We start from the raw sequence: 23,558 nt of genomic DNA, 5'->3' as shown, positions 1-23,558 counted from the left end.
GCGGGTCGGCGCGCTGCTTATTTTTGGCTGATGTTAATTCTTGCTTCGTTACCGGCCGACGCCTCCGTCTCACTGATACACGTGTGAAAAATCTTTTGTATTCATGACTCATTTACTCTCAAGGATGTCGTTTGGTTTTGAAGAGATCTTCATTCTATTTTCACTGCAGTAGACATTACCTGTATTCCTTTTTTTTATTGTAGGAAACAGTGTCTCAGGATGTAAGTTCTTTGTGGATTGTGATATTGAAGACTAATTAGTAGTCATCACGTCCGCCCTCAGGGTGAGGTTGTATGGCCCTTGAAAGTTTAAGGCAAGGTTGGTAAGAACAATTAGCACCAGGGTAAGGTGAATTACCTGAAGAGTAAAGTGCGTTTCCTGAAGGGTAATGCTTTAGATAGCGATAGTTATTTACCGTTGCCCTCATTATCGCATGCGAAGAAAATAAAACACAAATTAATCATAGCACGTCTTTATTTCAAAAGTCAAAAGAATCATAACAAAATATTCGAGTTTGTTACAACTGCACAGAAAACTGTATAAGGCATGTTTGTACTTTTTTACTTGAATATTGTCGTTAAATTACATTTATCTTATTTGTACAGAATTAAGGCTTACAGGAACACTTATTACGACCAGGATTTCATCCAAAATCGAAAAGTTATCAATAAATGCATTTTTCTTAATTAAATATAATAAACAAAGGCACATCCCGGTTAGAAGACGTTTTACAATTATTTTTTCTACTGACTAGGCATTATACATAAATATACGTAACAATTGTACCTACCATTCTAAACGTTTAACTTGAAAAATTGAGAAAATAGTTGCGAAGTCATAAAGAGGTAAAAAATGTACAAAATAGATTTAACGAAATTAAAGAACCTTATTCTATTCAATAGAAGCACCATAACAAGACTATGAAGAAAGAAAAGAATACTAAAGACAAATATATTGAAAATACTCTTCAAAAATATAAATTTTAGGTAACACATGTAAGTAAACAGATAGACTACAGGTGGTTTTATTCGAAATAGCTGCTCAAAAACTCACCTATATGTCTGTATGTACTTATAATTATATAATATAATTTATAACATGAATATAACATTGTGCTTATTACTAACGACATAATATATGAAATGCTGCAAAAATATCAAAATTGTAAAAATATATCAATCATCAAAATTCAATAAAATAAAATATAAAAGCTCTTATTATTATGAAAGCCTAAACATTGACTTTATTCTTAACCTAAGAAATATAATAATCTTTAAAAACGACGAGTAAATATCTGAACTACATATAAAAACTTTAAGGCGAGTAGAAGAATTCACTGTATTTGTAATTTTAAGTATTAGGCACATTAAGACGGTTCTTATTTAAGTATTTAAGAGGTAGATGTTTCATATAATTGGCAACACTGGGAAGTGCTTGTTTGACAAATCTTATATTTCATAGACCAAATTTTCAGCACCTTATTAGCATTGACCAGTCTCTAGACAGAGTATGAAGGAAGACAATTTAATTCTACACGTATGCTTGCCTACTCATTTTTGCAATTTTATCCATGACTTGTAATCAATAAGAGTTCCCTTTTCTTGGGGTATAAATGTGATGTAAAAGTATGTAATTGTGATTGTTGCGTTTCCTATCATAATTTAAATATTACTTAATTTATCATCCTTTCAATCCTAGGTAGGCTTACGTTGCATTGAGATGACACGAACATAGCATGTTTTTGAAACAATAGCTGCCTACCCTCCAAAACTTAAACCAATCGAGATCATATCATTCTATCTTATAAACACATCAGAGGTCGTTAATTTGCTTGTAATATTACGTTAGAAAAATAAATGCTTCAAACAATTTTTAATTAAGTGAAATCACTTAGTAATAAATGTAGAGTCGCTATCATACTATGCCACTTTTCACATACACATCTGCTTAATCTTTACTTATTTAATTTCTGAAATCGGTCCAGCCTTTCAGAGCCTTTTCTCAAGCATTTTTTTGCCAACTTTTCTTCGTACTTATATAGATGGTTGGCGACTTGTAAATGCAGTTACGACTGAGGTGTTAATACGTATGTTATTTATTATACTGTCTCATTCATAATACCAATCGTTACCCGTTTTCCATTTTACAATTCTTGCAAGTTTGACAGAAAACACAAATGAACAAGTCTGTCAATTCGATAATCTTTTTGGAAGATTGTTTCTTACGCGAACGATTTTATTAGGAATAAGACATTTAATATTTGAGGTAGTAGTATTAATTAGTTTTCTCGTCTTTTTTCTCGCTATTCTTCATGTAATCCGGATTGTAAGGCGGAGAGCTTGAGTTAGCGTCCGGGGTGTTATCTAACGGAGGCTTTTCTGTAATATAGATTTTTGGGATTCTTATTACCACATTTAATTTTTAATGATGACGGTTAATTTGGTAATAAATAATTATTTTCCTTGGATTTGCAAAGCATGATATTTCTAACTTTTGTCTTTTTAATCTGTAATTTGGCACTGAATTATATTTATTGACATGTAAGTTTAAAAACTTGTACATAAACTACTTTAACTCACCTGAGAATATTCTAACTAATGTGATCTTAATAAAATAATTAGTTACTTACTCTCGTCGGTGCCGGGTGTGGACGGCACAGGCGCGGAAGCGGTGGCGTACGGGTTCGTCGGGGGACTAGCGGGCTGCAAGAAGTACATAATGTTGTAGTATTGCAGTTAATTTAATTAGCTAAATGCTTACGAGAATGATTTATAAATAAGGACGTTTTAGACAGAATAAATAAAAAATGTTTTCGACAGGTGTCCTTTATTGTGTCGTCAAACCAATAGAAATCAAAATGTGTTGAAAAAACTTAAAATCAAATTGTAAGAATTTCAGCGACGATATACAGGCAATACTTACGTAAGGTACATTGGCCCCTGGCGGTAACAGTGGCACGCTGGCCTCAGCATCCCCTCCAGCTATGAAGCCGAAGTTACCCGTCTTCAACGTAGTAGTTGTCGTCACAGCAGGATAAGGAGGCGCGGGACTCTGCCCCACGCCAGGGTACGGAGGTACGGGACTTGCCCCATGAGAAGGATTATCCGTAGAGTACGGCGTATTCGTAGGGTAAGGAGAATTACCAACAGGGTAAGGCGGATTACCACCAGGGTATGGCGAATTACCTTGAGAGTATGGCGAATTTCCTTGAGGGTAAGGCGAAGTGCCAGGGGGAGGGGGATTTGCGCCAGGGTAAGGCGAAGTTCCAGGTGGAGGGGGATTTGCGCCAGGGTAAGGCGAATTTCCGCCGGGATAAGGCTGGTTCGGTGGGTAAGGAGAAACGTTGGGGAAAGACTGATTTCCTTGAGGATAAGGCGAAGTTCTGCCCATATTTGGAGTGGTCGGGTAACCGGGGGCACCGCCTGGGTAAGGCGTATTATTGGGGTAAGCATTGTTATTAGGGTATGGCGAGCTGGATAGCGGTTGATTTATGATTGGTGGGGGAGGGTACGTATTGCCTCCCTGAACTGGCATTTGATCGTGAAGAGGGTTCTGTATATTATCTTGGAAGCCCACTAAGGGGATGGTGCCAAATATAATAGGATGGGTTTCCTCTGTACCCTCATGACAGCCGCCGACTTCGGTGGACACCTGGGACATAAAATATATTTGTTATGTTTTTTTTATATGTATAAAAAATCAATTAATGCCAGTATTCCTGCATTCGCTGCTGCACTGTTTTTGATTATAATGATGACATGACAGAGTGTAGAATTAATTTATTACTTGCAGATGATAACACGGATTAAATATACTTTGCGTTAGACTGAAATGTGGGCGTATTATTAATTTTGTCCTTCGCTCATTTCGGCGTGAAATCCGGAGACAGAGAGAGTTACTTTCACATGTATAATATACTAACTTCCGCCCGCGGCTTCGCCCGTGTAGAGTTCGGTTATATCGCGGTTCCAAGAGAATTCTTCAAAAGTCCGGGATAAAAACTATCCTATGTTCTTTCTCAAGGTCAACTCTATCTCTGTACCAAATTTTATTAATATCAGTTTAGGTTTAGGTCAGGTTTAGACGTGAAAGCACAACAGACAGACAGACAGAGTTACTTTCGCATTTATAATATATGTAGCGATTATTGTATCTTACCTTAAAATGATAATTAATGTCAATGAACCGGCTGGCATTGACGTTGTATATGTCCATGGCTGGCACCTCGAAGTCTACGGTCCAGTTGCGTGTAGTGTGTCCAGGGATAGGTCCCTTCTTGATCTCTGCGACCGTGTCGTGGTCGTTACGGGTGCCAGGCTCGCATTCCGCCATGTATGTCACGTCCTGGATCAACATGTTGAAAGGTTATATTTCGATGTATTATGAGCAAAAAAAAATGATCGACATTAACTAAGCAATAAGAATAGCTTAACTTTTACGCGTTGTGTCGTCAAATCAGCGTCTCGTTAGTTTGAAAATGTTGAATATATTTTTTTTAGACGAATACAATATGGTAACCTCAAATATAAATTGATTTGGAAAATTAAAGGTATGTTAAGTTACAGCCTTTTTATCGTCCCACTGCTGGGCACACACCTTCTCTCACACGGAGAAGGATTGAGCGATCATATAAAAAGACAAGTGAAAATAATAACAGTTCAGTCAGTTGCTTCTATTCCAAATTAAATAAATTGAAAGCTAATTACAGGACAACATAAGAAAATAACCTCTCACCTTTTTAATAGCGAATTTAATTTCATCGATCTCGACGTTGCTGTCGTTCTTGCAGGCCACCTCCATGGGTATGACCTGGCCGGGGCAGTACCCCCCCACTGGCAGACGCACCATCACCTGCGAGGAGCCCGCGCTCACGCACCAGCAGCAGTAAGTGCTGGACAACTCGTATTCTATCGGCTCCTACGGATAAATTGTCATTTGTTCAAAGTAGGCTGAAAACAGTTTTGAAGGTCAATTTTACAAAGGACAGCCCCCAAAAATGTACGCCGTTTGCCGCTTGTTGTTGTTATTGTTGAGATCATGGGCGTAGCCACACTGGGGCAAGCTGGGGCACTTGCCCCACCCTGGGCCCTGGCTCTGACCTCTATGGTGTCTGATTAAACAATGTTTTTTTTACTAACTCGAGCGAGGGGGTTTTCGTATGGACGTAAATTGGGTGTGTCGTACCTAGTCTCCCCATTCATGAAAATGTATATTTGGGCGACATTTTACGTAGTTTTTGGTTTAAGTCCGATAACAATTTCGCGCTCGCTTCGCTCGCGTATTCAGAAACTATATGCCCTTACTTTTGGCTTTTGTCCTGTGTGTGATTGTTTATTTTCTGTACCTGAAAATATAAGTCTTAAAAAATAATTAAAATTTCGCGCTCGCTTCGCTCGCGTTTTCAGAAACTGTGTTATTTTTGTATTTGTCAAGAAACAAAAAGTTAAGTACGTTTGGGCTAAATTTTACGTAATATATTATTTAAGTCCGATAAAAATTTCACGCTCGCTCCGCTCGCGTATTCAGAAACTATATGCCCTCATTTTTGCATTTGTCAACAAACAAAAAGTTAAGTACGTTTGGGCTAAATTTTACGTAATATTTGGTTTAAGTCCGATAACAATTTCGCGCTCGCTTCGCTCGCGTATTCAGAAACTATATGCCCTTATTTTTGCATTTGCCAACGAACAAAAAGTTAAGTACGTTTGGGCTAAATTTTACGTAATATTTGGTTTAAGTCCGATAAAAATTTCGCGCTCGCTTCGCTCGCGTATTCAGAAACTACATGCCCTTACTTTTGGCTTTTGTCCTGTGTGTGATTGTTTATTTTCTGTACCTGAAAATATAAACCTCTCAAATTAAGAGATTAACGGCTCAAGATACAAAAAATCGGAGGGCCCCCGCCCTCCCCCGGGGATAGGTTGACTGCTGCCCCACCCTGAGCCCAAAGCTGGCTACGCCCATGGTTGAGATGTAGAAATAGTGGAACAAGCTGCCCAGAAAAACTCCCCAAAATGTGTTTTGGATGTCTTTTTGGTATTTAAAAGCAGTCTATGTGTCGATTTTTTTTAGTTTAGCCAATTGGGAGCAATTGACCTTTATTAGTCTAGATAGGCTTTTTCGGACTTCAATCACAAGTCAAACAAAGGTGATTGAGTATGATTTTTCTTCAATATGCTTACTATTAAATGATTACAAAAAAAAAACAACTTTCTTACCTTACAATAAGGATTCAAATTCAGATCCAGTGGCGCATGTACCCTAATAGGGACCATCTTTTCCTTATTGGACGAGAAGATGCCAGTTGTGAGCATCTTCACCTTGATACGGTATCTGATGTGACCGTGCGAGCCTTCGAACGATGACGGCACGTTGACCGGGATGGGACAGTCAAACCTGAACTCATGGTTGCCCGGTTGGAGGTGGTGGTCACCTGGGTAATAAGTATAAAAAAATGGGTTACTTAGATAAAAACGAGGAAGAACTTCGGTGCCGATTACTGTAATGTTTAAAACTTTTGAGATTTTTTTGAGGGTACTCCAGCTACGGGTAAAGGAGTGTTAAACTTTTACTAGCTAAAACCTATCTTTATTCCTTCTGTAGCAAATTGGGTACCAGGACCGCGGTTACTCTATCGAACGATCCCGCAGCCGAGTGCCGACAGGTACGTTATAAATCAGCGTACAAAATTACATATTGTTTTGTTATTAATAACTTATTATCATAGCGTAGAAAAAATAACAAGACTGGATAATTTCATTGGAAGACTGTTGAAAAAAGATAAACAGATTTAAGGGGAAGCAGACACAATGGGTGATCTTATCGCATAAAAGCTATCTTGAGTGTTTAAAATAAAATAAAAGTGCATACCCAACATGATTGGGAAAAGGCTCGGAGGATGAGGAGGATGATGATGATGGATGGTATCAGTCAAAAAGTACGACCATCTGTAGGTAGGTACTCATTCAAAAACGATCTCGTTAAAAAAACCAGTAGGGGCCAAAAAATCTTTGTCAAGTTGCTTTACGGTCAAAAAAATGTTTTATGACATTGTAGCAGCTAGCTAATGAATAGACGAGCCACGGTTCATTGCTCGCGAGTTTTGGGCGTAAGTTTGTCTATGACATCACTGGCGATGCGGCGTATACGCATTTGAAATGCCAATTGGTTTCAAATTGTTAATGGATCTAGCTACAATATAGACCTACTAGCTCTCAACCGCGATTTTACGCGTCCCGAGAGATCTCCTTCCCGCAAATGGATAAAAAGTGACTGTATCACGGAATCTCGAAGTTCAAAATGCCGAAGTACTGAAGCCATAAAGTACACAAGATCGATGCACGTGACTTAGAATGTACGCTACATCGAAGTACTGAATTGCGAATGTTCATGATACCGATGTACGGAATATCGAAAGTTTGTTATAGCGAAGTACGTGATTGCGATTGTTCTGAATCCCGATGTACGGAATATCGAAAGTTTGTGACACCGAAGTACCTAATATCGAAGGGTTTAAAATCACGGTATCTGCGGTAATTGGTAATATCAACCGGAAATGCTTTAAATATCGTATTTTGATCAATTTCCAGTAAAAAATGCATTGCTTTAATGTACTTGTGTTAAATCTGCGAGATCTTATGTTGTTATTCAACGACTTTGTTTTCGATTTCTGTCGTGGTTCACATTTATTCATCATTATTTGCCGAGCCTTTCCCAACAACCACCCACCCACCTAACATTGTAGGTATTGAGGTCTGCATTATATTGAGCCTAGCCTTTCCCCAACAACAATGTTGGGGTCGGTCTACGAGATCTTATGTTGTCGCTCCTTGTAAAACATTGATGCGCCCCTGGCCCCAATACAATGCTGAAAACAAAAAGTGTATATAATATATAATGCAGACCTCAATACAATGTTAGGTGGGTGGGTGGTTGTTGGGAAAGGCTCGGCAAATAATGATGAATAAATGTGAACCACGACAGAAATCGAAAACAAAGTCGTGGAATAACAACATAAGATCTCGTAGATTTAACACAAGTACATTAAAGCAATGCATTTTTTACTGGAAATTGATCAAAATACGATATTTAAAGCATTTCCGGTTGATATTACCAATTACCGCAGATACCGTGATTTTAAACCCTTCGATATTAGGTACTTCGGTGTCACAAACTTTCGATATTCCGTACATCGGGATTCAGAACAATCGCAATCACGTACTTCGCTATAACAAACTTTCGATATTCCGTACATCGGTATCATGAACATTCGCAATTCAGTACTTCGATGTAGCGTACATTCTAAGTCACGTGCATCGATCTTGTGTACTTTATGGCTTCAGTACTTCGGCATTTTGAACTTCGAGATTCCGTGATACAGTCATAAAAAGTAGATGTTATTCTGATCTAAGCTATATTTCTACCAAGTTTCATCAAAATCGTCCAGTCGGTTTTGCGTGAAAGAGAAACAAACATAGACATGTTAGAAGGATACTTGGTACGATTTATGTCACTAATAAAAATATATATCTGCATAAGAATTTGTTAGTTACTCCGAAATGAGAATTAATGTTCATAAGGTGTTCATGGCCATAGTAAAAATGGTAGTGCTGTTAATCTTCTTAATACCCAGCCCAATTAAGCTAATTGCTCTGGTTAGTTGGGAGCAGTATTAAATTGCCGAATTTACTATACATACTTGTATTCCGCGTAGGATACATATAAAGTATACAATTTATAAAATCGAAGAGATATGAACAGAGAAACCGCTTAGGTAGGTCTCTCTTTTACTCAAACATTTTTACTCTCAACTACGCGGGTCCGTTGTACGCGCTTGCGACCGGGTCTTCAAATCTAAACTCGGTTTAGCCAGTCACATCAGGGCTCACGTTAGGAGGTGAATTTGTCATGGGTCGCCGTCATCGAAACTGAATATGGAGGACTATATTTTGGGAGGCAATTCTTTAAAAAGCTGGATTATTTAGAAAGCTACATGGAATTCCGCCTATGCATTCATATAATGCGCCTATTTCCATATTTTAAATGGCTTGAGCAGACGATAAAAATGTACTTTGGTACTGTAATATAATTTTGATTAGCATAAATAAATAAAATCTTTTATTACATAACAGCCACGCCAATTTCGGTTCGGTTTAAGAGCTGGCTGACCATGAAGCTATTCATTAATTAAATACTTCTCTACATTGAATACAACTGGCTTTATCAACGATCTATTTTATGGCGCTATTCAATGTTAGGCGCCATGTCTCACTATACAATGTGTTTCAAACCTAACCTTTATAATTACATAAGTGCACAATATACACCCTGTCCCTAATTATAATTATCTTCCTTTTATTCAAGAAACACGACAAGTTAAGCACAGGAAATAAGGCTTTATTTCAAGAGATTTCATTATTTTCTGAAATTTCGAGCCGCTTTTTCGGTCGCGATGTACTCATATCAGTGGAAGAGTCATTTTCAAATAACTAGTTAGTGTTCTCTTATATACTCTCCATAACGTAAGGGCTTGTCGGATTCGTTTTTTTTTGGGACACGAATTGGTTCAACAACTTCTCGCTTACAAAACTGGCTGGTTTTATCCTTGACCTGTCCAAAGATTTTAAGGCCCCATTTAAGGTAAATAATTGCCATTTATTCGGACCTTATTTTGACGATTAATCGGGTTCATGTGTAATATATTATTTTGTATTTTCCGTGTCTGGTGCAGATAATAAATAAATACATAATAAATATAGTTCTATAATAAATAACATTGAATTCCGCTAATTCTGTAAGTAATAAGTAGTAGGTAGGTAGTTGTCGGTTACGTAACGAAAACAGGTTTTGGAATAGAGCTTTGTTTCTAGGAAAAATACGACCGTGACTCTGTGAACCTACTAATACTATAAAAGTATAACACTTTAACGGCTGATCGAATTTTTATGTAACTTGGGAGTTATAGGTAAGAATGTTAAAAACAAGAATTTTATATAGGCTACTTTTATCCCGTAGCTGGAAGTAAGCGGCTGAAACCGGAATTGGAAAATAGTAAAATAATAATTCATAAACTTACCGCTTTCACCGCCAAACAAAAAGGTTTTCCTCCTGAAATATTCTTCATGGGAATCATGGCTCACTGTATAGGTTTCCGTACGATCGTTTACTCTGCGAGTGTGGGATGTGGTCCAGTGGACTTTGCAGAAGCCCTTTATATCCACGAAGATACCTTAAACAATAAAATTTTCATAAGCAACTTTCCCCATCCCATAAAAAAATATGTCACAATGAAAAAAAGACTATTTCCCATCCTATGACTTTCAATGTCCCATGACAACGTACAGATGTTCATACCTATTTACAGACAAAATTTTATCTGAATTGTGTGAGCTGTCTAAACATCAACGTAACAAATGCACATATTTACTTTCATTTCTGTACCTGTTATAATTTGAATAGGACAGAATTTTTTTTTTGCATTGCTATATAGATGGCCAATCTTTGACCATATTGGGAGAGTCAGATAAAACTGCTTTTTACTTGAGCATATCTGTGATGAAAGATAAAGTGCAATGCTAAAGTTAACTGTTACATAATACTTTGATTAGATAAATATTTTTGTGTACTTAAAATGTTTGTATTGGCCATGATTTAAGTCTGGTGTATGCCTTAGTTTCTTCTTCTTCCTAGCAAAAACACATAGGAAGTGGTGAAGGGTGGGCGTTTTGGTGGGCTGTCTTTTGTTTTAGACGTTCGAAAAGTGCTGATTTATTAGCCTAATTTGAATAAAAGTTTTTGAGTTTGAGCCCACAATGCGTCAACATAAATATGCAATACATCAATATAAAGCTAGGCTTCATAATTATGAAATGTTAAAACCAGGTTGTATGCTTTTGTTAGGTACTTCTGAATCTTAAATAATAATAAACTCTGTTTCTTTGCTAAGACAGACTTGTAATGATGTACGCATAAATCTGCAGTTGGATTACACAAAATTATACTCATCATCATTCTCCTGCCCTTATCCCAATTTTATTTAGGGTTGGCACAGCTTGTTTTCTTCTTACGTACTCTTCTATCTACCATCATCTCACAAGTAAAATTCTTTGTAAACATGTGAACTTTCACACAATCCATCCATCGCATTTTTTGTTGTCCTCTAGACAAAATTATACTGACTTTTGCATTTATTTTCACACATGCATTACCTATTATTACAACCAACATCAAGAAGTGGTTTTATGAAAACACTTCATAGTGCAGCAATAACTCCAAGCAATTTTATAAATTATTTGTTTTGTGCTGTAAGTACTTCGTACATTGTATATTTTTTTGTCAATTGTCTCATCTTTTTGAGCACTTAATATTCAACTTCGTGCTTGCTATTGTAAGAAATCTTTAACTAAAGTTAAATGCTGTATGAAAATTAAAACTTCCATCAATGTTAAGAGCTTTATAAAGCCTGAATTATCTCAATTTGGATAAAATTTGGTAATATGTACACAGGATGAAATGAAACAGATAAAGATACATATACCAACAGCCGAACCATATAGTATGGTACTTTATCTTCAAGTTTTTTTTTTTTATATAATTTTACTTGACCATAACCACTCTACCAGGAAACCAAAACATTGGGTTAAAATGAATTCCATACAAAAAGAGAACAAAGGATATCTCTATGTATAAATAGTTTGCACATGGCATACATTAATCTGTCTGCTTCAAGGCCAGTCTGCATTACAACATGGACAAAAAAAAAGAACATTTATGGGCAGAGATAATATCCAATACACTTTGTACCTCTGTTGTGTTGTTAATTTTGTTTTTGATTTGGTTTTTGAACACAGTTTTCTTTATCAATAATCTTTTCTTTATTTTATCATGCAATGTTTTTTGACAATTTTGGTGTAAGTAGGTACATCGACACACATATGTTTTGATAAATATTTTTTTATAGAATTTGATTTCTTACGAGTGTCTTGTTGGATTTTTTAAACAATATTTACATAAGCAAAAAATGTTTCCACACTAAACCTTATTCATAAAACATAGGTAATATAAAATGGATTTAATTATATTTTGATATTTATTTCATTAAATGATTTAAAATTAATTATTCTAAATGGAAGGTAGAACACCAAAATAGAATCCACTTTTCATCTTCACTTTATTTAGAGTTAATTGATCAAATTCTATTCATTTTATTATTTTCATACCAGTTTTATTTCGTATCCATACCGGTATGGGTACATGACGGTCAATTGCTTAATTAAATACATAAATAAATAACCCGCTAATAAGACGATAAAGCTGCAAAAATCTTAGTGATAACGACTATAACCTACACACGGAATTGTCGCCGCAATATATTTTTTTCATTCAAATGAGGCTGATTTTGGGCAGTAGCTACGAAAATAGTCACGAATGCAAACACTTACCATGAATAGTTTTCACTTTACCCTGGGAGAAAACCAAACGCCCGAAAACCGTTTGACCGGCAAAGTAAGCTCCATTATCACTGTCTAAAATTATCTGTCCGTCATCAAATCCCATCTTAAAATATAAATAATTTCTTCAAAAATCACAGCGACACCCCACCCTTTACTTACAATATGAAACTGACGTTTCCGATTTTGACGTTTCAAAACTTTAAATTGCTGATTTTTATTTCTTTAAGTTGGTATTTGCCATAGACCATTGTGTAGGTAGACCATAGACTGACAAGGCTCTATTGAATGATTGAATGTGGCTGACAAGTGAACTATATAATGCATTCACCATTTTAAATGATACCTAATATGTGCAGTTTCCCGAGTTTTAGGGAACCAGCATTTTGAATAGTATGTGTAAATAAAACATGCCATATTCAGATGAAAAGTACACACGGCTACACATCAAGCTATACAAAAATATGATGTATGAGTTGACCGTTCAATTTATAGAAAGATATAAAGCCAAACCCTGGCCTCGGGACAAACTGGTTTTGAATAGCTTGATGTGTAGCCCTGCGGTGCGTACATGCAAGAAATGTTTTATTGTTCAAAACTTAAGCATCTATAAATTGTAATGCTTATTTAATTGTGGAACGATTGCCAGGGCATGAATATGACTAATCCATAAAATTGTTAATTTTTACGTAAAGTCGGATAGAGTGAGGAATGAGTATACAAGAGGAAGTTTGAAAGTAGTGCCAGTATCAGAAAAACTGCGTGGAAACCGGCTGTCGTGGTATGGGCATGTGATGCGGAGGGATGAGAGTCATGTTGTGAGGAAGGTGATGAGTATGAACGTGGACGGATATAGTGGAAGAGGAAGACCAAAGAAACGATGGATGGATTGTGTGAAAGTAGATATGGTAAGAAAGAATGTTACTTGTGAGATGACGGCAGATAGAAGAGTATGGAAGAAGAAAACATGCTGCGCCGACCCCAAATAAAATTGGGATAAGGGCAGGAGGATGATGATGATGGGTAGGTATAATTTGTTTAGTCATGTGATCTAAGTTTACCAGTCAGCTGCATTCATAATTATCCCTGTTGGTATCAAAAGGAATAAAATAAAACCAAATTGTATAATAGTCTTTTTATTACCAAACATTAATTAGTTCCATTATAGTATAAAAAACACAAAGGTATTAAAATAATAAGAAAGCAGTTATGTTATATAAAAGAAAGCATAAAAAATCGGTAGTTATGATGAAAGATTAAAAAGGATTTATAAGTTTTCTTTATTCTCTTCTCACTGTTCTTCTACACATATTTGAGTTTTAAGGTTGATGATTTATTGGTGCTTCCGGGATAGCATCAGTCGGGTTTTCTGGAAAAAATAATAAAATATTTACATTAAGTACAGTTCTCATCGAATAACTTCCCTACCTACTCCCCGAAGACTTATTTCAAAATGTACGAACAAAACATTACTCCACGTGTGCAATGCGACTTCAGAGAGTAAACTTTATTTGATGAGAACTGGGGCCCGATTCTCCTAAGTTAATAATGTCAAAATCGAATAGAAATCGAATCGCAATATGATCGCAATAGCAGTTTTAACCATATCGGGCATTCTGCTACTAATAAAAGACCAATCGTATTCGATTGACATTTGATTGGTGTGCGATTGGTCTGCTATTTTGGTGATTTTGGTCTATACGGTAGTTTGCTGTACAATCATTTAGCAATCGTAAATCATTTGCAGACAAAATGATTCATTATTGAATGACAGAAAAGGATAAAAACGTTTATTTCAAAGAAAAAATAGCGGAATGCCACATACGCTTCAATCGTAATCGAGTCGGGATTGGATCTCAGTCGAATCGAGTGTCGTGAATCAAATGGCGCTTAAGTAAAATTAGGAGAATCGGGCCCCTGTACCTACTAGTTGTTCTTACTTTATTTGGGTTCATCCACGTTGCCAGCGCCAGACACAGGCTTGGATACTGAACACCAGTACGATGGCGGAGGTCCCGTAGGCTGCAAAACCGTTGTGTAATAAACATTAATATTCAATTTTAGTACCTATGCCAAGAGATTTGATTTTCCTCAAATGAGTAGTTTTATAAAAATAATTATCCTCGTGACATGGAATATTTTGTTGACATACTTTAGGTAAACATCATCATCATACTTCATAAATATTTTTATTTACAAATAACTTTTTACAATAACTTAATAATAAATATATATACAACATACAACTAACTTATTACCTAATATATACACTTACTATAAATAAAAATATTTAAAAAATTGCATCAAAAAACTCCTCCTCATCGCTGCCCACCGGGAGTGTACCCAAGAGGCTGGCAGCATTGCCACGTTGGATGGCAATGCTTACTTTTTGGCCAAAATAAAAACCAGCCCTTGGGTCACCTGAAGTGTCAGCAAGTCGCTTAGCGATATCCTTATATAGGAGATGAGCACTTGGACCCCACGGCCCGAGGGTTTCAACCCCAAACGGCTCAAAGGTATAGTTACCCACCAGGGTACTATATTTGCGCCGTTTGAGGTCCTCTGCAGCCGCAGCAGCGGAACCAGCACATCGCGCCGAGCTAGGAAGGTGAGATGGTGCAAGAGTATCGACACAGGTCGCGTCCCATACTAAAGACCTACCCATCTTCCACGGGAACAACAACATACCGTCTGGTCTCTTGCCATCGTCGCGTGTCAGACCATTGGGTTCTAATATGGCTGGAACGCCGACGGCAACAAGAGCGCGACGGATTATGTCATTGATATATATTCGCATGCCGTGCAAAGTAGTTAGTTGTATGTTGCTTCATAAATAATTTTATTGAAACTGTTACTGTTGCCACATCGCGATAAATTAACCGATTTTTGGGACCTTAGATTCAGTTTTAGAAAACCACCCACATAATGAATCCGAAACCCATAATTAAACTTAATATCCCTTCTCTTTATAAACATAGAATGCTACTAACACTAGATTCCCTCATCGGAACATCAATCATTGAGGTGTTCTCATTCGAAGAAAATCCTGGGTTACCACCAGAGTAGGGAGAATTGATCGACTGAGGTTGATTTATTACAACGGGAGGGTAATCAATAGTTCCATCTGTAGGAGCGCAAATTGGAACCAGCTTATTAGTTGGTAATCCAGCCAAAGGGATACTTCCAATTGCGACAGGCTTGGTCTGGCGACCGCCTTTTTTCTTAAATATCTGCAATATAAAATAACTATTAATATGTAGGTATTAAATTAAAGAAAATTAAGAAAACACTTTTCTTATATGGAGGTTGGAGGTACTAAAATACTAGACGAAAGGGAGACATTTTCTTACTAGTGAACACTGAAAACATATCATGGGCCGGGGCCCATATTCAACTTAAAAAAAAGTTGATATTGATCAAATTACATGCATTAACGGAGTAAATTATACAGGGGCCCGATTCTCCTAAGTTAATAATGTCAAAATCGAATAGAAATCGAATCGCAATATGATCGCAATAGCAGTTTTAACCAAATCAGGCATTCTGCTACTCTAATAAAAGACCAATCGTATTCGATTGACATTTGATTGGTGTGCGATTGGTCTGCTATTTTGGTGATTTTGGTCTATACGGTAGTTTGCTGTACAATCATTTAGCAATCGTAAATCATTTGCAGACAAAATGATTCATTATTGAATGACAGAAAAGGATAAAAACGTTTATTTCAAAGAAAAAATAGCGGAATGCCACATACGCTTCAATCGTAATCGAGTTGGGATTGGATCTCAGTCGAATCGAGTCGAACGTGAATCGTATGTCGCTTAAGTAAAATTAGGAGAATCGGGCCCCAGGTCCGCACCTGAAAATCCAGGACCCAGTTGCACTTCTTCCCAGCTATAGTAGGAGTTTTATTGATCTCTGCTTCATTGCTCTCGGTCTTGCAGGTTGGGGGATCAGAATCGAAGGATTGTGTGGCTTCCGAGGCCACTGGCTGTATTAAATCGAGAAAACCAAATTAGTAATGGAAAATACACGAAGTATCAGTAGCCCACGTATGTTCAAGCGCTCTACAACACACATTCATTGATTTGATTGTATTGGTTACTGAGAACATAAAGTTTAACATTTCAATTTATAGAGGGAACGAAAACGCTGACGCTATTTTAAGGGTCAATCCCCGCTGAAAGAGCAGCGGCCGGCAGCGGCCGGCAGCGGCCGCAAATGCAAGTGATTGAGCGCGAGCGCGGCGGGCCGCGCGGCGCCGCGCCGCTCTCTTACGTTGTCCGTGCTCTTACGGCCGCTGCCGGTCGCTGCTCTTTCAGTGGGAATTGACCCTAACGGCGTTTAATGTCGATATGTAGGTATTAAAGCGCTAACGCTTTCACGTCCTTCAGCTTTTTTTATTGTTTATAATATTATGTGTATAATTTGTTTATGTTTCCTTATCCACAATATTTATCGAAAAATGTATGCTAAAATTACCTGTTTCGTGGGTACCACTGTTTTGGTATTGCTTTCGTCTTTATTCTTGCAGATGACTTCTAGGTTTAGAACTCGCCCAACACCGCAGTCCCCTGTTGCAAGCTTCACCGGTATTTGCGAGAATGCCACGCAAACAGCCCAGTCGTCATCCAGTTGAAATTCTATCGGCTGCCCGAGGAAGATTTTGAATTATTCCTTTTTTTGTATTATTTTATTACTTTTCTACTAAAACTCCTGCATCTCTTACCTTTTTTTGTTGCTTGCTAGAAAGAACTCGGAAAGGAACAAGTATCTTTTTATCAGAAGAAAACATCCCAGTGGTAAGCATGACTATACTGAAACAATATCTGATGTGCTCATGCTTCCCTTCGAATGAAGATGGAGAGTCAACCGGGATGGGGCAGTCGAACTTGAACTCATGTCGACCTGCCCGGAGAAAGTAGTTCCCTGTAAATCGAAAAAAATATAGAATGTACAAGTAATGCCATGTTCAGAGTTTTAGGAAGAAATGTTTCGATTGGTTTCGTCGTATTTTTTATAAAAAAAAAACATAAGTACATACCAGTTACACCACCGCATACAAATGTCGTTCTTCTAAGACACACCTCGTAAGAATGATGATCTACAGTGTATGCTAAACGAGGGAACAACCAACACCGACGCTCCGTAGTCCCATTAACTTTGCGCCAACCCTTCACCTCCACATAAATCCCTTTAGACAAAAAGTTATGTTTAGTGCAAAATTCATGATTTCTGCGAGAAACTATTTAATAATTTGTATTATATATCTGGAGAAAGAAGTAGAGTACTTAACTAAATATAATATTATTACGCCGCCACGTTATTTTTTTGGGTTTAAGTTAGAGAATATTTTAAGCCTGATTAAAACTTACCATGGATAACTTTAGAGTTTTCCAAGAAGAAAGAGAGGTGTCCATTTATAGTCTGGCCCGAAAAATATGTATGAGAAGCATGATTTAAAGTAACTACACCATTTTCGAAACCCATTATGAATAAAATGGTAACAAGTAACAACCACACCCTTCTGTTATTGGAATGAAATTAACAATAACTGCGCATTTAATGGTTCTATTTTTCCCACGAGGAAAATCAAGTTTTGCGGTTTTGTATACCAGAGTACATGATGACGATAAATTAGGACGAACTCGAATTAACAAATAATACAGTAAAATCGACGAAATGTTTGATAATTTATTAATTTGAGCGGAGTTAAGGAACTTTATAAAAAACTTTATACTTTTCTCCTCGGAGGAGGAGAACAAGTTCATGCGTACGAATACAGTGCATGTTTTAGCCTCAAATAGCTTCAAATTCTTATTTGTCAGACAGACCTTTTAATAATTTTATTCATAATAGAATTGGTTCTTGCTTAGCTTCCAAAGAATCTCCGTTAAGTTGGGTCATTTGTATTTGCCCGTGGTAACATTCATATTATTCATATTTTGGTTTCAGATCAGCTAATTACTTAAATTATTTTGATAAACTATGATAAGAAAACAAGAACAAATGAATGCACAAGAGTCCCAGTTACATAAATATATTTCATGGGCAACGCAACAGTAAAAAACGTGTTCTGATTTAGATTTGATTAAGATCTATGGTTAGTGCGCTTCCCTATTCTATCAACTTCAACTTGTTTCTGGTTAGTTGTCAACTGGACGGCGAAGTGGGCGCTTGTTGAAAGTGGCTCTGCAACTCTGTCCGCGTGCTTTTAATATTTATGTGTATTTTACAATATTCTAACAGAAAACCTTATTGTTTTCATATCTGTCAAGATTAAAGGCGTTTTGCAATTACAATCTGCGTTTATTGTAGGCGAAATTTTGCGTATAAAGTGTGTTTACAAATATCGGCCGTCGATTAAAATTTTAAATAATGTGTTAGTACAATAATTTCTGCGATATAAACTGTCGATAAAGATGGGTTCCCCTCAAAAGGATATCGAGTTGAGTCCGGTGAAGCCGGAAGCTCACGCGAGCACTGCGGCGGAGAAGTTAAACGTGCCGGTGAACGATGAAGAAGATGTTATTATTGGAAGGTTTAGGAAGATAAGTTCGGCCAAGTCCATGGCAGCGACGAACGGGAACATTCAGTACCCTACTGCTACTGACTTGCCGGCGCGGAGTGACGACGTGGAGGCAGGGTTACAGTTCAGGACGCGGGAGCCGGGTGAGAAAGATCGCTTGCTGCCTGAAGGAGTGTCCAACGGGTCGGTCACGATCCAGTCTCGCTCACCCGTCACTAAGAGCAGCTTCCGTGATATGGAGAAACCATCTAGATTCAAGGATCAGCCGTCTGCCACCAGATTTCAGGTGAGTCTATGTGAGTTTGACTATTAAAGTATCCAAATTGAGAAGTTGGAAACCTATAAATATGAGGATTCTATACTTGTCCTGTCTTCAAGTGATAACAGCCTGATAAATCAAGGTGTTTGTCAAATAGAACAAGCATAAGTTTTTCATGGTAGGTCTTATTCGCAAATTATGGGATCCATATGTGAGCTGTCCTTTAATACAGACAGATTCCCATTAATTTTATACAATATGGTCTAATTAATATTATACTCTATTATAAAAGTAACTGCTTCAACAATAAATATTCTAGAATAGTCTTGTTAAACCAAGTTATACTTTACCCACATAAAATTAAAATTAATAATAGCATAACATGTTAACACATAAATTGTCTTGAAACCAGATAAAAAACTGCTTATAAATAAGTATTTTACGATACACACACATAGTTTAGCATGGAAAAAACACTTATAACTTGTTTGTTTGAAATCTACTGGAAAAAAACATTGTTTTTATCATCCAATTAGTGGTACATTCCGTTTCAAATAAGCTACATTCATTTGTAATAATGAATTATTCATTACCTATATAATGCACATGGGCTGTATGGGTGCTATAATCACTAAAATAAACCATGAATGACCCATTAGGACAAGATAAAACAGATACACAAACAATGTGCCTACATTATTTTGAAACAATGCTTGTAGCTCCGTTGATAAAATCCACATTGTGTAATGTGCTTCATTCATAGTGTAATGTTTGTGTAAGTACATTTTTTGTTTAATCCCACATTATGCAGTAAATTCAGGATGTTCCACAAAAGCCATTGAATGGAGTGATTTAAAAGATGACATTCAGCTAAGATATCATTATCATCATTATACATACCTGTTGTCGTCCACTGCTGAATTTAAGCCTCCCCGTAGCCACCTACAGCAATCCCAGCCTTAATCAGCCATTGGGCTGACTTCAAACTATTCGTCAACCTAAAATATTTAAGGAATATAGAAAACAAGGTGGTTCCCCATTTTCGTCCACCTTCGGCCTTCTCAGGTTTTCAGGCATGTGTACCCATCTTAATTAGTTTATCTATTTATCAATGAAAATTGCTAAACATGGAAATGTTTGTTAGGCATTTAAAATATATTTGTTTCGTCTTCCAAAGTTCATTTGGTATGACTTGTGTATTAAAATTAAATTGTTTTAGTTTCAAATATTTTTCTCGTGCGAATCGAACCTGCGCCATGCGGAATAACAGCCGTTGTTCAGGCACAACACACGTGTGTTCAAACGAAACTTCCAAAACCCTTTGAATCCAGGTATTTATCACATGCGAAACTTCAATACACGTACTATGAAAAATAACGTGAGAAAAGAACATGCGTTGGATAATCGCTGAGGTGGCATTTGCTTACCGCACGCGTGACTATTTGCTTATTTACCTGTTACCCATATGAAAATAAAAAATCTGTAAGAGCAACTTGTAACTAAATCCAGTTCTTAGATTAATTAAAGCAATACTGTGCAGATAGTCAATATTCTATTTCTTCTACATAATACCAGAATGTTCACCTAGACCTTGAGATCCCTAACATCTTCATCCGGCTAAGCTGAAATCAATAAAATCCGGTTCATACCAGTAGGGTCTGTACTGGAGACTAAACCATTGTCGCTTCCAAGATGGTTAGTCAAAGAGCCGATATATTCGCCCTATTCATCAAAAACAAGAAATATTGATCAAAATCTGGATTAATTTCTGTATGCCTATAAAATTTTTTATTGGCGTTTCCAATATTATTAATCAACACTCTTATCGAAAATGAAAACCATAGAAGAATTCGATTCTTCGTTACTGTTTCTACTGCGACGTATTTTTGTATTTTTGAGTGTCACTAGCACCTATGAATTATTGCTATCAGACCCGATTACTAAAATATTTTAGATGTGTGATAAGTTTGTATCCAATTTCCATATAAAGGTTTTCCAATAGCATAAGTCAAAGAATAACCCTCACGGTTGTTTTTCCACCGTGAGCAGAAGTTTAAAAGAAATCAGTAATTTGAACATCTGCTCCAAAATCCATAGAATCCTTGCGAATACCGCTGATGCGATAGCAAACGCGCTGACACTCGGTCGCGAAGCAGTCGGTCTAGGTCATAGGCGCCTACTTGTACGCTACCAATAAATCATAATAGCGGCAAATTGGATAAGTGCACGGGCGGCGGCAAGCTTCCTATAACCTCGTCCGTGCTCGTGTCTTACGGGCCCCGGTAAGAATGGACGCATTAGGCCGACGATTTCATCAGGCCATACGGAAAGATAATGGATGACTAACATTTCTACCGGTTTCACACGCCTCCTTCTTTTGTTCCGACTCATTTAAGAGATAAAAGGAGAGTCACACTAGAGAATCCAGAGCTTGGTTTTCCAGTGTATAGCATTTCGCGCAAATCCGTTTTGACCTTTTTGACTAAATTGCCATCAAACATCTGGCATCCCTTCGCCTTTTTCAATCCAAGTGACAAGAAATTCAGTAACAGGATTCATTGTTCCCAACTGGATGTTCTTGAAGGAATTATGAGCATGGAACCTCTAAATGAGACCAATTTTATTGCTCAAATTGCTGTCGTCCATTACCAGCACTTCTAGAGGTATGATATACTTCTAGATGGTGCACTTGCACTCGTTGGTGCAGAGTGCCGGCAAATTTGTAGCTCGTGTTTATGTCCAAAGGATGTATTAAGATGCTGTTTATCTTCTTCATAAGGGGTCATGATGTCAGACCCTAAAGTTAGCGTTTATAGTCAACATGCAGTAGGAAGCAACAGGCACTCAAGTACCTACTCGTGTTATTTGCCTAATTCAAAGTCAGACTATAAATAGGCTTCTGATATTTTTTTAAGTAAATAGTCCCTAACATTTAGTTAACTACGACTGATGACCTGATGACAATGTGGGCCGAAAGTAATGCATGCAGAAATGATTTGATTATTGTTTCTCATGAGTCATTTCACGTGCACTTCACGTTCACGTTGAAAACTGAGCTGTAAAGCACCTGATACTCCGTTTAGTGTTAAAATACATATCAGAAGGCATTCAGCCAAACATCCAATTTTTATTTTTAGCTTCACTTGTATGGTGAAGGCTTCCCCTTTCTAGTACGATCATTATTATAATGTATGGCCATTAATCAACAACTAATTTTATTACCTTTTGTATGTACAATGATAAAGCGAAGTACCTGCGTCACTAGCTTTTCCCGACTATCAAAGGGACTTTTTATCACTGACCTTGGTAAGCCGGTCATGTTCCAATCTACAACTCGTCGTCGTTGGAAGTTACGTTGTACTTGCAAAAATCAAACTATATTAGGAAATGTATCAACGATAACAGATATTTTAATGCTGTCCACATTGTAGGATATAGCTATAGTTCAAATTGTAGTTGGTTGCCTAATATACCTACTTGAAACTGGTGTGTGCAATATTTATTTTAGGTTCCCCATTGAACCGATTATGCTCCACGTGTGTTGAAAGAAGGCCAAATATTTTAAGTTTCCTGGACATTCCTCTTGTGAAGTTTGAGTCACTGCGGGTTCATCGCATTAGCTTCAACTCATTTTCTTGATACAATGAGTTCAGCACACTGATTCACATAAAAGACACATCCTCTTAAGGAGGGATAAAAATAGCCACATAACCATTCACTTTATGCATGATGTTGGAGGCGGAGGCTAATTTTAGACAGGGACAATACCTACACCAATCGAGTTTAAACCTTCATTGTAACAAACAAAGGCTTAAATTAGAGCTAGCATCTACATGACGATCTGCAACTAGTTGTGGCCACAGAAAAGTCGTAAAAACGTCGTTACTTTAAATTTTACAGCCAGTTTGATTTGGAAACATAAAATGATAGATATCTTATGAAAGGCGTCAATGTAAACTTCCTCTGGTTAATATTTGTTTGTCTTCATGCTTCTGAATCCGCAGTACATTTCATGATTGTCTATCATTAGACGGGAGTTGCTCATCAAAGCTAGAATTTCATAAATACGTCTCCAGGAAACGGTTTAGCTGATGATTGAGTCAACTTACTTAATCATCTTCCGGAATGTCTTCGTAAATGTGGTATAAACATCTACTTCCGTGTTCAAATTGATTCCTCAAAATTATCTTGCTATAGGCAACAGAAAAATATCGAAAACTGGGATATATTAAACACCATACTCCGTTTTACTCTGATAGAAATGGGTTGCAGTAGAGATACCAAAGTATGTTAACTGGTAATATATTTGCAGCCTAGAATG

General features: G+C 37.1%; 3 protein-coding genes across 6 annotated transcripts in view; 1 reads left to right on the top strand and 2 right to left on the bottom strand.

Moving 5' to 3' along the window:
• Nucleotides 1-456: 456 nt before the first annotated feature.
• Nucleotides 457-12,659, bottom strand: LOC124637017 (arrestin domain-containing protein 17-like). The gene is made up of 8 exons (XM_047173329.1): nucleotides 12,441-12,659; nucleotides 10,076-10,228; nucleotides 6,219-6,433; nucleotides 4,735-4,917; nucleotides 4,159-4,344; nucleotides 2,923-3,651; nucleotides 2,630-2,702; nucleotides 457-2,378 (listed from the first exon to the last, which is right to left on the bottom strand). Exons 1-8 carry the CDS (start codon nucleotides 12,553-12,555, stop codon nucleotides 2,275-2,277), a joined length of 1,758 nt encoding a protein of 585 aa, XP_047029285.1. The 5' UTR covers nucleotides 12,556-12,659; the 3' UTR covers nucleotides 457-2,274.
• A 913-nt stretch (nucleotides 12,660-13,572) lies between these two features.
• LOC124636844 lies at nucleotides 13,573-18,504 on the bottom strand. Of its 3 annotated transcripts, XM_047173033.1 has the most exons (8): nucleotides 17,825-18,504; nucleotides 17,494-17,643; nucleotides 17,179-17,378; nucleotides 16,932-17,099; nucleotides 16,309-16,440; nucleotides 15,440-15,679; nucleotides 14,390-14,471; nucleotides 13,573-13,818 (listed from the first exon to the last, which is right to left on the bottom strand). In XM_047173033.1, exons 1-7 carry the CDS (start codon nucleotides 17,937-17,939, stop codon nucleotides 14,391-14,393), a joined length of 1,086 nt encoding a protein of 361 aa, XP_047028989.1. In that variant the 5' UTR covers nucleotides 17,940-18,504; the 3' UTR covers nucleotides 13,573-13,818; nucleotide 14,390. The 3 variants fall into 3 exon arrangements, with proteins under 3 accessions (XP_047028989.1, XP_047028990.1, XP_047028991.1); XM_047173034.1 differs by lacking the exon at nucleotides 16,309-16,440 and having other exon boundaries at nucleotides 17,825-18,503; XM_047173035.1 differs by lacking the exon at nucleotides 15,440-15,679 and having other exon boundaries at nucleotides 17,825-18,498.
• An 88-nt stretch (nucleotides 18,505-18,592) lies between these two features.
• Nucleotides 18,593-23,558, top strand: part of LOC124636842 (bumetanide-sensitive sodium-(potassium)-chloride cotransporter) — a 31,134-nt gene continuing 26,168 nt past the window's right edge. For both annotated transcript variants that reach the window (XM_047173031.1, XM_047173030.1), the window contains exon 1: nucleotides 18,593-19,264. In XM_047173031.1, coding sequence (XP_047028987.1) covers nucleotides 18,872-19,264 — 393 coding nt within the window. In that variant the 5' untranslated portion in view covers nucleotides 18,593-18,871. The remainder of the gene's footprint in view (nucleotides 19,265-23,558) is intronic.

This window comes from Helicoverpa zea, chromosome 15 (assembly GCF_022581195.2).
Source record: "Helicoverpa zea isolate HzStark_Cry1AcR chromosome 15, ilHelZeax1.1, whole genome shotgun sequence".
Classification (NCBI taxonomy): domain Eukaryota; kingdom Metazoa; phylum Arthropoda; class Insecta; order Lepidoptera; family Noctuidae; genus Helicoverpa; species Helicoverpa zea.
Note: the sequence above shows the minus strand (reverse complement) of the source record. Positions and strands in the feature narration are given on the sequence as shown.